The sequence below is a fragment of the Lagopus muta genome, chromosome Z (assembly GCF_023343835.1).
Source record: "Lagopus muta isolate bLagMut1 chromosome Z, bLagMut1 primary, whole genome shotgun sequence".
NCBI classification, from domain to species: Eukaryota; Metazoa; Chordata; class Aves; order Galliformes; family Phasianidae; genus Lagopus; species Lagopus muta.
The window spans coordinates 71,347,529-71,362,975 of record NC_064472.1 but is presented as its reverse complement, the minus strand read 5'-3'; the positions used below and the strand labels follow the sequence as shown (position 1 = coordinate 71,362,975).

The following is a 15,447-nucleotide window of genomic DNA, read 5'->3' as shown; positions in this document are numbered from 1 at the left end:
GAAAGTAAAAAGGACATTGCCACACTGTTAGACTCACTCGTCTTTCTTCAGCACTGTGAATGATAAGATAGCATGACTTGTGTGTGACTGATACTAGGTAACGTGGAATAAAGAGCTGGAAGGGGAAATCACGTGCAATCTCAGAGCTCTTCTCTGCACTCCTTTCTTTATTCATAAGATGCTTTCCAAGCAAGAATTTGGTTTCACAGATTTTACACAGCATGGGAAATTATATTATTATGTACAAAAATCAAAGGACAGAATGCCTCCAGATATGCTCAGGATTCCTTGAACAGGTAGTGGGGATTTAGGAGCTCGTTTGGTGTGGCCTCCAGCTCTCTCCCCCAAACTCTTCTCACTCTCACCTAGTATAGTAACAACTAATGGGATGCTTCTGATGGAAGGAAGACAATTTTGAAATGAGATATGGACATTGGGAGTGCCTAGGGCAAATGTAGAAAACACTCTGTACTCTTGAGAAGAGAAAACCAGGGTCTGTATGACAGAGATAAAACTGTGGTAGTAGAAACTAATGCATTTCCAAAACTTGTTCAGAATTTCATCAGCTTTCAGTCAATCCCAGGATGCTGTTGACTTGCTTCCTCTGCTTGTCCTGGGGTGGTAAGCAACTCCTTGGACTGAAATTCATTCATTATTTTACCACACAATTTCATTCTTGCCTAGCTGAGCACAGCCAGTGGCAAAATACACTTTCCTTTGCTAACCAAGATCCAGTTATCACTGCAGCCCCACCTTCCCTGCACTTGTGGGCCGGAAATATGTCCTGGGAATTTATGAGGAGAACAGCACAGAGTTCTCCCTGTGCCTGCAAGGACGTAAGATTTCCCCAAAATCCCTTACCGGCAGTAACAGCACCACCCAACAGTTCCATGGACACTCAGAGAAAATGGTAAGAACAATAGCAGGAAATGTCTCAGGATGGAAACAACAATCTGAACACAGCCCACATTTCTGGGGGCTTCCTGATTGGCTTGATTTGCCTCAGCTGGAGCAGTTTGGATAACCTGGAGTTGTCTCACCAGGGTGAAACCTCTCCCCATTGAAGCTGCATTTGTTCTGGTGCTTTCTGGGAGCACAGGGAGACTTACCACCAAGAACAAACAAATAAACAAACAGATCACAAGAGCTTTAATGTAGATTAGAGCCATGAAGCGAGGTCAGGACAGTAGGGTTTTGGTTTATTGCTTGTTGATACTGGTGGAGAGTGGCAAAACCGGACAGCCTGTCCATTCCTAGAGAACACGTTCTTCACCTTGCACCAGCCTCTGTCCTAGAAAAAGGGACTGTGAGATCCTGTAAGTGAATGGCAGCAGAGGACAGATTTGTGATGTTTGAGTCCAAGAAACTGTTTGCAACAAGAAACAAACAAAACAAGCAGCAGTTCCTACTGGGTGTTCCCCTTCCTGCCCTGCTGCTCGGATTCTGTCCCTGCTGTCCAAGCAGCTTTGGCAGACATGCAGAGGAATGCATTTCTATATTTGTGAGGGGTTCTTGATGTTGGGAATGTTAAAAGGAACTTAATAAAGCTCACTGCCCAAAGCACACTGACTGCCAGCTGCACGTACCCCCTAGTTCTCCTGCTCAGGGGCTTCTGAGCGCCTCACAGGTTCAGGCAGTCTAAAGCACAACACAAAAGGCAAGGAAGGGTTGGGTAAGAAAAGTCAGAGGGAAGCAGTTGGGATCCCTGCAAGCTTCAATTTTCCATCATAGTAAAACTGTGGTGCTTTAACAGCCATGCACCAGCCAAGTCACAAGGAAGGTGTCATCACACCAATTATAATACCTGCTTGGACTTGCACGTTTTCAGTGTAATAGCCTGAATTTTCTGGTGCTCATTTTCAATTTCTGAGTTGTTCTCAGATGTGTATTTCTTGACTACATTCCATCAAATGGCATGGTGTGCCTTAGGTCAGACCACTGATTGCTGGGCAGCACAGCCTTACAAAGCCAACAAATTATTGACACCATCTTCCTTGCAACAGCACATTTTAAGCAACCACTGCAGACTATTCGTAAAGAAAGAGGACAAATAAGCTGTTGTCTGCACCTAAAATTCACTACAAAGTCCATGTAGTCATTAGAAGCACACATGACTAAAGACAAACCAAGATCCCAGAAACATCACATGTACTGTGAGTATCCATAATTAATAGTACCAAATAACATACTTTCCTGTGAGAAGCACAGCCTGATGTGTGATTGGACCATACTGAAAAGTGTATTGGATCAAGACGGAGAAATGGAGTCAGACATAGTGATTTACGGAGGTTACAGCTGAGCTGAAACAGGCAACTGCAGCCTTTGCTTGGTTTTTTGAGAACACTGCTCTTTCAACAAACAGTGGAAGCTTTTAGATGTGATCAGATTGCCATACAAAGGACTTATCTGCATTTGCTCCCTGGGGACAGGGAGGGATTGAAAACATCCCAGATGGCAAACAAACAAGGAATGAAATCTTGATTTGTGTGCAGTAAGGAGTGAGCTGCCATGACTGTGAGCAGAGTCTCTCTTAGAAGAGGCAGTGGAGTTTGGCATGGAGGAAAATGTAAGAATTCAAAGAATGACAAGAAGCATCAGTAAGAGGAAAAAAGGGGAACCTATGCAAGGAGGATCTTGTTTTTCAATTACTCTTCATGTACCTGAACATATATATATGAATATATGTATATATATATATACATATAAAGGCAAATCCATGGATTACAGCATTTTAAGATGTTCTCTCAAGTAGCCGTGGTTGTGCTTGGTCTGTCATAAATACAACATGTGTATTAATAACCAGCATACACTCTCTTTAAACCTCTGTCAGTTGAATGGGTGTTAGAATAGGTTGGTAACACTGCTTGTCGATGATGGTGTTTAGACACTTATAGTGTGCAAACAGTCGGAGCAGAGATATTACGGTGGTGCTCAGTACACCACTTCAAATCCTTTCTTCGAAAGTAGAACATGTGCAAAGAATCCTACAGCGAAACTTTAGAGTACTTTTTCCTGCTATGAAAGAACTTGGGCACCTTGTCAGTGCAAAAAGCTAGAATTATCCACGATATTTTCATTTCACATTGTAGAATTATGTACCATTATCCCACTTATTGACAGAAAAAAGATTTAGAGTTCCAAAGAGTAATATGAACACTGGCACTGCAGAAAAACAAACAAATAATGATGTAACCACCACCATGTTGTGTTCGTATCCACTTCATGCAATCTAAGCAATAGGTAGAGAAGAGGAAGAAAAATATTTACGTCAGAAATATTTATGTCCTTGAGAGTAAAAACAAAAGAAAACAAACAAATGAAAAGTAAAAACACAATCTTTGGCCCAGGACAAAAGAAAAGAATTGTCATTATAAACTGAGCAAGAAAAATGCAGTTCAGAGGAAATTGCGCTTCACAGCAGGGAGAAAACAGTAGCAAGCAGAAATGCAACAGAAGGGGAAAGATAATTTGTAGGGAATTTCAGCTGTATAACATATTTTACAAACCATAATAGATGTTACTTTACAACATGTTACAAATCATGTTATATTGTGTATACACATAGGTGTTCTTCAGTGCAATAATTACTACACTTGACAATGTGATCTCCTTCCCTAGTTGGACTCCTTCCCTTAAACTGTGGTTGTTCTCATCAGCTGCAGTACATATATAGAATTTCCCTTTCTTTAACTTCTAGAGATGCAAGCTTTTGTAGACTACAGACCTCCATCATGGAAACTGGAAGAGTTTTTTTATCACAAATGAGACATGAAAGATCTCTTTACTGAGGAGAGTGACTTTTAGAACGCCAGCCAGCAGATAGTAGCACTGGTTGTACGGTCATACATGAATGTATTTGCCCTATGTAAGGGAGAGAGGAGAGGCAAGGAGAAAGGATGATAAGGAAGGAATACATATAATGTTTTAATAGGAAATGAGGTGCTAGAATTGAAGAAATAACCAATGGAGTCTGATAGACTGTGAGGAGCAGGGCAGTTCCAGGGAAGCAGGAGTGACCAGGAAGATTGGGAAGGATGGACATAGGGCATGGATGGTGAGGGATAGGATCCACCAGGAACACGAGAACTGCGCAAGTGGTAGGAAAAGGAGGGTAGTAGAGGAAAAAGTGAAAGACAAGGAAAGGATGAGGAGAGGATGTGTCTGGTTAAGAGCTTGCTTTCCTGTCTTCTTCAGTACTGTGTCTACATAAAGCTGCATCGTCAGTCCCTTGCTAGCTGTAATATTTTCCAACTCCCTGGTTGCTCAACTACACTTTTGATTTTGAGAGTGTTTGACCCAGTCTGGTGAGTTTCTGACAGAAATGCAGTTAAATCCCAAACACAAGGTAAGGGTACCTTGGCCTTTCAGCTGCCACCAGCAAACTCACCGAGTTTAAGGAAAGAGCCGTTCCTCGGATGGTGAGGTCAAAACTACTTGGCAGCAGGTACCTGATCTCCCTCAAGGATAAGAGGGAAGGAGTCTCCCCAGAGAAGTGTACAGGCTGCTACTGACCCAAGATATTTTGCTTTTTCATGCAGCATTGCTTGAGCTCCAAGCTTGCAGAGGTTTATTGCATTCCTAGTGCAGACCCTCTAGAAGCATCAGTAAGTTTCAATAAGGATAGAAAATAAATAGCCAGCATCTATCTGAAGTTTCTGGTGTGGACAGCCTGGAGATTGCTGGGAGATAAAACCTGTACCCTTTCCTAGGCTTGCTGTCTTCCCTGGTGGTGCTGTGGAGTAACTGTGTGTACCCTCGGAACACTGGTATGTGTAAGAGTGGAAGAAAAACAACCTCCTTCCATAGCAGCTGCAGGTAGAGGTGCACAAAATCATGCCTGCATGTGAGCTGTGCATCCACGCTAGCCCTGGGTAGCACTGTAGCAGCCAGCACTGCTGCACTACAGAGGATGAGCACTCTAAAGTCATCCCTCAGTTGCTCTCCCTTTGTTCCTTGGACTTCTCCCAAGCTATAAATAACACAGTCCACTGTACAGCTGAACTGCTGACATAAGTTTCTAAGCCAAAATCAATTTTCATGTGGCTAGCTGCAACGTGTCAGCCTTCTGTGCTGCTTTCCTAGTCTCTAGGTGTGTTCAGCTTGTGTGTACTGCTTTGGGAGGAGGGGAACCACATGTGTTGACATGCTTCTAAAACAGAGAAAAAGTAGCTCCAACTGGTGGAAATCTCACCACAGATACAATGATTAGTACACCAACAGGGTGTTGCTTTGGCAAGGAAAGGATTGCATAGCTTTGGCAATTCCAGGACAAAGCATTTGTAAGCTGTCCAGATAGCCTTCTACATCTGAAGCAAATAACGGTTTACTAACTAACTCTGGATAAATACATTTGGTTTTTATAGCTGACCATGTTTATTTTGAGAGATCCTATGGCCAATGTATTCTTGATTTGTTCTTGTTTTGGCTAACCTAACAGTGATTAACATGGTCCTAAATCAGGCAGATGCAAAATATTAATATACAGCTCCCTTTTTGTGCATGTACATATCTATTGTAAACAGCCAATGAAGCCATACAGTGTATTTTCTTTCTTAACAAATTCTCCAAATTACATTGGGTTTCAACTTTTGCTAAGTGAGAGGAACTTCCTATGTGCTCAGGAAGACACAGATAGATAGATACAGAGCAACTCATGCAAATTCATGCCTAAATCTCATTTACGGGCATTGATTAGTGATAATGCGTTCCCAGTTTTTCCAATCACACAGCCTTTTCAAAGATGCTAATTAACTTTGCTGCTCTTGATTATCAGTCACACTCTGCAAACAATACCCTTCTGGAAATCATACCATGCACACTGCTGGATATCCTCTTTGAGGGTTAGCTTTTCAAAAAGGATGAGCTCTGCAGAAGGACAAAACTAAGAGGTATTGAATTACTCAGATCCAGAGTCGCATTTCAGATCCTGCTTCAGACCTGAAATCAGGCAGTTTTTCACCACCAGCACAGCTTGTGTGTTGATACATAGAGATATCTACAGATGCTTCACCTGGGTTCAGCATAACTGCCGGTGTTTGCTAAGAAAACTAAGCCAATGTAGAAACTTAGCCAGGTGATTCTCTGCTTCCCTATAGCAGTACGAGCACAGTTCATGGCATAGAATGTAAGTAAATGGCATTTTGCTTTACAACTATTTTGCTGAGATGTGGAAGTCGATACAGGTGCTGACTACCCTGCTGCCCATACTACATAGTAGGAATGAGTGGCCCACAAGGTGAAATATCTTAGCCAGTACTCAGTTGCACTGCAGGAAAAGGCTCTTGGCTCTGTGCTCAAAGATGGACACTGCACTTTGAGTTTCAGTTGCCCATAAGAGAAGAAACACTTTCTGGCATTGCTTTCTGGTCAAAAGCTTCATGAAGGCTAAGTGCGTGTGACAGAAACTGAGCCCATGCAGAGATCAAATTCAGCCCTACAAATGTCAAAGGAGAGCCCAGCTCTCCTTAAACTTTATGCTTAACTTTCTGTGTAGTAATTATTAGGGAGGTTGGTAATAGCTCTCTGCATATGAGTCTACCTTTTTAATATCAGTTAGATTTTTACCTCTGAGAAACTTGGTACTAATTTTTAGTGTCCAGATCCATTACTCCTTTGTGCCTTTCATACCAGGTTGATTTAGAGTGTCAGTGTTAGAAGAGTGTTAAAATACTCACAGCTGAGCCATTCTCACTTTGCATACGCATCCTTCACCTTTTCCCTTTCAGTGTTTATTATGATTAAGTCTTTCCTGTTTTCCTTTGTATATTTCCCTTATTCATGCAGATGAATGTTCGTTTTTTTACTGACACATCAATATGTATGCCACAGACATCATTTCTATTATGCATCTGTCTTCCCAGCAGAAATGGCATATTTCTCAGGTTGTGGAGTACAACCCAGCATTCAGAGCTAAAACTGGCTAAAGAACTGGTCTTTAAACCTGTGGCTGTTCTCCCTGCTTATAATGCTGTTACAGTCCTACCTAGAGAAAAAAAAACACTGCTGAGCTTTCTCCTAGGTGAGGTATCTCCAGAAAGCAGAGTTAGTGAGTTGGACAGAGGAGGCTGTGTTGTCTTCTGGCATGACTCTCCTTACTTAAGATTTGTGTGTCCTTGTTGCAAAGAGCGAGGCTGTGCATCAACTGTGCGAGCATCCTGAGAGCACTCTTCAGGGTCTGTGCTGGGGTCAGGGCAAAGCACTTGTATCTTTCAACAGAGAGGAAGACAAAGGCCTAAATTCATTGTTTTCAACATCAGTGCACATCTACATATACCACAGTACCACCTTTTCTCTTCACCTCTTAGCTCTCCCCTCTTAATTTCCCTTTCTGTCATCTGAACTAAAAATACTCTCCAAAAGTTCATTTGGTCTCTGGTCCCAGCATCCCCGCATGAGGTGTCATCCCATCATCCCTGCTCTTTCAGAATATCCCACCCTGCTGACACATAGGCTCCAATCCTATCAAACGCAAAAATCAGATTTCCTTCAGACACCTGATGCATCCTCTTTCCCCTGCAGCACTGAGCAGTTCTGCTCTGAATTCTGCATCTTATCTAACACTTACAGATTTTGAAAGAGAAAACCTACCTTGAAAAGACTTTCTTTACCCCAAAGCCTTAGTGGATATCAAGCCTTCACTGAACAAAGCCCTGAGCATCCTGGTATGATCTCATAACTAACCTTGCTTGAAGGTCTCTAGAGGTCTCCCATCTGACCTGGATTATTGTTTCTGTAATCTTACCAACCAGTGAGTGAGAACACCCACAGATGATGACTGGCAGAAAAATGATCGCCAAGAGACAGAATTCCTGGACATCTTCTGTTCATGATTTCTCCCCTTTGTGGTGGGACATCACCATAAAAATGACCAAGTAGGTCACCTGGTTTTCATGACCCTTCTTCTCAGTGCTGAGCCCAAGCATCATATGGGACACTACCAGGTTTTCGTAATCCAATCTGGACCACTTTCAACAGGCATCTTTTCCCCAGCCTCCTGGACGCCAAGTCAGGATACACAGGAATCCTTGAAATATGCTGGATTTCCTTGTGTGTTCAGGTTAGCTGCTTCCAGGAGAGCATGACCAAAACAGAGCACTTGATGGCCCTGCTGGGAATTGCCCAACAGGGCTGGACAGATAACCACTTTCCTGTCTCCACCTCCTGGGACACAAACTTGGAGCTGAGATGTGGCAAGAGAAACATCCCTTGCAGCCAAGGAAATCACACCACTGAAAATGCTCTCGTATCCTCAAGTGCTTATGGCAGATGTCCACCAGAGGAAGCTGAGGTACAGAAAGCCCAAGACCCAGTCGGATTTCTGAGTGACGAAATCTCCCCTCTTTGTTCCTATGGTATTAAGGGAAGTGGGACTCAGAGTACACCCACTGTAAAGACCTGACCATGACAAAGCAACTCCTGAATTCATCACCTGCTTTTTTTTAATCCTTATGGCAACAGTTCAGCAGATCCTGGAGATCAGATAACTACTTGCGCTGAGAAGCTGCTAGGCTAACAGGCTGTTTTATACCACTTCAAAACAGTCTTGAGCTCCATTTTCCTGTGTGTGCATTCCCTACAGCATTCCTGATACTGCAGTTGTTTATTTGATGGCTTTATTGTCATGGCTGTCATTCAAACTCTAGCCTGAAGTCTGCTTAAGAAGCCAGGAAGAAGGGAACTAGAGGGTTTCCTTACCAGGTGTCAAATGACAATTAAAATACATCCTATTTAAACTGGGTTAGAAGAAAGGGACATTATTGAATATTTAGAAAGCTTACACTGGAAGAATGTAAGGACTTTGTGTATGCATGTATGCACACTTTGATGGATTTATTGCTGTTTAGATCATTATACAGCATGTTGCCTGAAACAAATGTGCTATTAGTGCCTGTTTCTCAGGCTAAACTTGCGTTTGTCTGTTGTATCTTGTTACCAAAATAGCCAGCAGTACTCCTGGTCACCCAGAAAATTTGGCAGTATGATACAGCAGCAAAAAAAAAGGACACAAAACAACCTTCAGTTTGTATTGTTACTTTAATTTTTGCACTGCTTCAGTGTAAGAAGCCCAAAGATGGTAGGCGCAACTGCCTACTGAAGATGTGTTTTCCAGCGAGGTCTCTGGTACCTGTGTGATTTGCTGGTTTATGTATACAACAGCTCACATGGAAACAGCGTTCTCTGCAGAGCGGTTCTGTTACCTCACATATCCCATTAGCATTTCCTCGGCCTTCAAGCATAGAGATTAGAGTTGTAAACTTTAGTGAAGAGGAATAAAGTAACCTCCTGTGGGTAATAACGCTTGGTAAATGATCCCTGTGCTGTGTAACAGAGTGCATTCTAGCTAAACACATCTGCATGATCCGTATTTCTCCTGCTGCAGCTAGGGATCCAGCATTTTGCCTGCAGGACCAGATCCAGTCTCAGTAATGCCTTAGAGTTCTTAGTCTGCCTGCAATGATTTCAGTGGAAGAAGAGCAATGTGGACATACAGCACAAATTTCTATGCACTCTAGGAACTCTGCCCCTAAGAGCCCTACCATGTCTTTAATACTGGCAGCTCTGAATCAATTCTTTTCCTCTTTAGCAAGTTGCTGATATTACTGACTCTAGAAGGTTTTAAAAAATTAAAAAGAAGAAAAAAAAGTTTCCAGAATAGGAAAATCTGATATATCCAAATTTTTTTAGTGGCACCAGTAGTCTGGCATGAATGCAGCAGGAACTGTGGAAGTGGACTGGGAGTGAAGGTTAAGAGGAACACAGACAAGTGGAAAAAAAAAAAAAAAAAGAAAAAAAAAGAAAAAAAAGAACAGATATCCAGAAAGTAAGAAATTATAAATCCACAAAATAGCAAGATATTCCTTTCACATTTTTGAGCCAGTGCACAAAATCTGCATTTATGATCACCTCTGATTGCAAGAAGTCTAACAAACATTTGCAGCGCTACTCACAGCAAATGAGTTGCCTTACTCCACGTGTGCCCTCAGTGTTCTCACTGTCATAACAGACGAACCCATGTCCAGCTCATCTGAAAGAATTTTTCACGTGGATTTTGTTGTTGCTGACTTCTGTGCACTGCCATTTTCCAGCCTCTTCCTGGGTCATGTGTCTAGCAACATGCACCAGGCTGCACAATATGTATCCCGAACATGCTGCTGAGTAATTCACTGCGAAGAAAAGAGACACACTACCAAAACCCCACTCACCCAGCTCCACGACATAATTTTATCAGAACATAATAATTCAAATGTCTTTGTCAGCAAGGTGTAAATGTGCATGGATCTACTCATCAGCCCGAGGGACACGGGAGAAAATGGAACCACCTTTCTGTTGACTTCTAAATTCATTAAGTAGGAGCATGGCAATCTCTGACCTCGGTGGCAAATGATTTTTCCACTTAAATTTAAAAATATTTCCTGGGAAGGAAAATTGAGATGAAAGAATACTTTCGAAAACTTTCTCCCTGCAGTATTCCCTGTACCAACTTCCTCTATCTCACTAGAATGAAATATTAGCTTTTTTTAAACATGTTATATTAACTTGGAGAAAGCATTAGGTGGATTGGGACTGCAGTTTCTAACAATATTTACATTTGGGCACATGAATTTTGTAAGCAACCCAAGCTGTTGAGCTCCTGAAAGGAGTAATTCTTCCCTGCCTCCCAGCTCACTGTGCACAGTCACCTTCTCCTTGCCCTCTGCCTTCTGATTAAACAAGCATTAATGAAGCCCTGTGCTGAACAGAGATGGAAAAGAGCAAAAATTTATCCCTTTGTTCATTAGTTTCCAAAATTGAGAAAATAGGAACAATGATGAGCTTAAAAATAGAAAGAATATAACTGAATAATATTGGTATAAATCATGGCAATAAAAGTAGGTTTAAGTTAAAGTAATGGAGAATCTGACCTTGTGTATTTGTGGTGAAAGAATATCCCAAATCAGAATGAACTGCATCTTCAGAAGTGAGTGTTGTTAGATCTCACCAAGTTCAACAAGCCTGTTTGCCACCTAGAAGAGTAACACTGTTCTCTGGGTATTTTATTATGTGTAGCAGTATGTTACTGTACCATCCAGTAACAGTAGGAAGCATGGATGGAGATCCAAGGCTTTTAGCTACCCTAGAGGAAAGCTCCAGCCAACCAATTATTAAGGAAATTGGGTGATGCATTTGCTCCTAAAAAATTCCTAATACAACCAGTTGTCTGCCAGCTTCCAAAAGCTATTTCCACTTCCACTGTCTGTAGTACAGCAGCACTCGGAGCAGCATTCCTCTAATCAGTACTGCATTTCTACAGTTATATTCAATACTCTGCTTTCTACAATGGAAGTGCATGTCTGAGAGATGTTAAAGGAATTGGGATGAAGGTGTACTTTTAGTTAACCTGCACTTTTTTTGCAAAAGTCTGTAATAAGAAAATTCTGTTTTTTGCCTTGAGTATATGCTTTATAAATAATTCATGTCCATTCACGTACTAGTAAGTAAGATGTGAATAGCAAGTATAAAAGTATTCCTTATGACACTTGAAATTCTAATTACTACCTTAGTGACTTTATCTCACTGAAATGTCTTTCATAAGCTTTATTTTTCTGTGTATGTGTATGTCTGTGTGTCTTCCACAGGTTGGAAGAAGAAATACAGAAATTAGAAAGTGAGGAATCTCAAATATCTGCCAAAGAACAAATCATTTTGGAGAAACTAAAGGAGACTGAGAAGTCCTTCGACAACTTGCAAAAGGTATTAAAAAAAAAAAAAAAAAAAAAAAAAAAAACATTGGACATAGACTGAAACTGAGACTCTTAGCACTATTCCAAAATAGCAGCTATAATTCATGCATTTACAGGAAGGTTGAGGGCAGTTGCAGAGCATTTATTTCAAACCAGGATGACCAAAAGCAGCAAAGATACAGAGGTGTCAGATCTATTTTGGTTTGGACTATTTGGATTTCCCCTCTCCATTCCAGCCTTTTCAAGAAGGAGATTTAGTACCCTATCTCATAGCTTATCTGCATGTGAGCTTTTGGAAACCAATGAAAGATGTCAGGATGCCTGGAAGGAATCTCAAGCTTCCCCGTCCCAGTAGCACCCAAAAATAGCATCATTTGACATAAATGGCACTTCTGAATGATGCTGCCTATGAAAAACAGCAAGAGTTCTCCTTTCTGTTACAAACGTGTCCCGCCTCCTTGGCCTTTAACTGCACCTAGACCTGAGGAGCCAAAGACCCAGTTACCCATGTAAAAGTGACAAAGAACCATAAAAGCAACCCTAAAAAGTTTTAACCAGTCTTCTTTCTTTTTTCTCTTCACAGACTTTCTCACACCAGGATGGTGGTAAGTGCCTTTTTACTACTGTTTATCTTTGAGTTTAACAAACGTTACATAGCTGTGTTGCAAAAGTTTACAGAGCGAGGATTCTTCCATTCATTGCGTGATTCTGATTTACTGCTAGAGCCATTACCTTTTTCTTTGATGTTGTTGTAGTGCAAGCACAAATGTCACTGTTTCTGTGGGGCAGCATTCCTTTGGTAGGGCTCCAGCGACTGCTATGTACATACTAGGAAAAATAAAATAAGGGATGTCTTAAAACAGTCACTGATCAAGACATCCAGATGTCTTCCAAGTTACTGACCTCTTCCACAACACGACAGCCCAACAGTGCAGATTCCTTTTCACCTGCTCAGTGATCTATGCTCCCCCTTCATGAGCTCATACTATTAACAAACTGCTAAATACAATGTGTACTACTCCTAATTTACAGCAACAATCTGCTTTTGATTAAAATTGGATTACTTCTCTGATGAAAGACATTCTATCTGTGACTACGGTCATTGAAGGAAAGCCTTGCGTAGGTGAATGAGGATGCAATAATTCCTAGTTTATGAGCTCAATGTGATAAGATATGTGGTCAATCTAGATACTGGTATTCAAATGCAGGTGTCTGGGTGAACAAAACATACAATTTGTTGCAAAAAGTCTTGCTGTGCACCTCCTCAACCATCAGGACCCAGGAAGGACAGCACATTGATCCATCTGCAGATAACTGTACTCCAGACACAGGTTCCCAGCACCCAACTTCAAACTGATAAGATGCAAATTTCTAGTTCCTCCAGCTACTGACAAAGTTATTTGCAGGCTTACTTAAGGCATAGGTGGGGGACATGTAGGATGATCCTGACATATTATAGCACGGGTACACAAGTGTAGGTTAATACATAGCCCATTAATTGATTTAGTTCTGCTGGAGGGAGATTCTTTTGATTGATATTAATATTAGCTGGTTATGAGGTTTTATTTTTACCTCAAAGATCCAGTTCAGAAATGTTAAATTCTGTTAACAGTGTAATTCAATCTTGAGGTTAGCTTCAGGAGTTTAAAAAAAAAAAAAAAAAAAGTCCTAGTAGGACAATTTTCTGTGAGAATTTTTTTTCTCTTTCCTGAAGCTTTTGAAGTTGTCTATCACAAAGTAAATAAATATTCAAAATGGCAAATATATTGTACCTGTGCAGAGCGATAAGCTTCCTAAACAGGAATCAGTGCTTACAGGTATTAGCACATAATATAGCACCTAACACATGCAGCAACCTTCAGGACTCCTGCAAGGCACAGTCTGCATTTTCATGAGTGATATGATAAAACTTGAGTCAAACAAAACTCCACTTAGCAAACGTGAGGCAATAGTTTCCCCTAAAGCTTTTTCTTGTAGCAGTACTCTTGCATCTGCAGTACTTTGTTCAACCTCACCATGCTCAAGATTTGGCCTGATCTCAGCACATTATTCCTTCACAGACTGAGCCAGAAGCAAACATAGCTTGTGATGTCTGTAGGCCTAACAGGTAACAGTAAAACTATGTAAATGGCAACAGGTTGCTCACAGAACCCTTGTGTGACCAGAGGAGGGAGGGGATTTAGATAAGTTAATGGGTACCTCTTCTGAAGGCTTGGTTTACCTGCCTTACCTCATCCTCTTGATAGCTGGTCATCCTCTAGGCAGTTTTGTGAAGCAGACTGCACTCTGAGGCTCTAGAAACGTTCAGGGCTGTGAGCCATCACACTGACCCAGGTCTGCCTCCCATTGTGGGCATGATATGGCTGTGCATGCCTGTATGGATAAAGCTCTGTTTTCTGCTGCCCAACAGCGGTCTGTGTTGGCAGCTGATCACAGAAAGAAGAGGTTATGTATATTGCTAGCTGTGAGCAGTTCAATAACGTAGATTTGCCCACCTTTCAAATACACATACGACTTCTTTTATTGAGGCAGATCATTCATTTGTCAACTGTATAATGTATGTTGCAGAGGAAAATGATAGGAACCATTTCATTTTACGGCAAAGCTGTGTAAAAACATATGGAGTCAGTACATACACCAATTGCTACCTATGTTGGCAGACCATTCAACTGATGCCTGGAAGACTGAGTTCATATATCTCATGTTAGTTCACAGAATACATACTTCCCTTTATTCTAAATGTAGTGACGATGTACAAAGTGATTTACCTCACCAATGTATCCCTCTACGTGCTTCTGTGCCATGTATGTGGCACTGACATAGCTTTTGCTTATGTAAAAAAAACTGAGCAGAGAGCTCAGAGCCCAGAGAAATACAGAGGGAGATGAGGGGAGAGAAGAGGTGGTAGACAGTGATGGTCAACCCAGTGGCTCGGTATCCTTCCTGAGTGACTGTTTTGGCAGTGACCACCTATGAGCTTGAAGTCATCCAGACACAATAAACGCGAATCCCACATTTCCAGGGTACAAACATATTTTGCCATTATAGATTGCCACACAAAATAAAGCTGAGCAGAAACCAAGGTTCTGCCAGTGGTTCTGTACTCTGCAGTCAACCTTCTGCCAGCCTATGGTGCCCCAGGCCCACAGGAGAAGCTCTCCAGTTAAACAAGGCCTGAGATAACGCTAGGGATGGTGTCATTTATTGCTTTCCATGTCTACAGGAAAAACCAGGAACTCTGTAGTATTTTTCTGTATGCCTAGTGTGAACAAATAAAGAGAGTGCTCACACTCCATGTGTGCATATGTTTGTGACTCAGTGTATGCATAAACTAAAAGCCCCATTAAGATCCAACATGACTCTGTTGACTCTTTGCCCTGGGGTAAATTCATTCCCTGCAGCCTTAAGCCATCAGAATGCAAACTGCAGTCTGGTACTTCAGCGAACAGGCAAAAGCCATAGCTGCAGCAACTCTACAGTTTGCATGAGCTGTTTGAATCTTGTGTATGTTAACATGTGCTTGACAACTCTGTGACTGAAAACCTGATGTGGATGGTTTGATTCCCAGCTGCTGGCTTAGCAACCCATCTAGCTTCCTCTGCTTCAATCTGGATTGACACACAGCCACCTGCTCAGACCCATGTTCCTGATCTTACAAGTGTGGCGTGGGTTCATCATCTTTGTTCACCCTGCCATAATGCTCTGCAGAACTAGATGGCTTCACAGG

At 41.7% G+C, this 15,447-nt stretch overlaps 1 protein-coding gene across 5 annotated transcripts in view; it reads left to right on the top strand.

The window, feature by feature from the left end:
• PALM2AKAP2 (PALM2 and AKAP2 fusion) overlaps positions 1–15,447 on the top strand; it is a 248,699-nt gene that overhangs the window by 92,809 nt on the left and 140,443 nt on the right. For all 5 annotated transcript variants that reach the window (XM_048932439.1, XM_048932438.1, XM_048932435.1 and 2 more), the window contains exons 4-5: positions 11,616–11,730; positions 12,304–12,325. In XM_048932439.1, the coding sequence (XP_048788396.1) occupies positions 11,616–11,730; positions 12,304–12,325 (137 nt within the window). The remainder of the gene's footprint in view (positions 1–11,615; positions 11,731–12,303; positions 12,326–15,447) is intronic.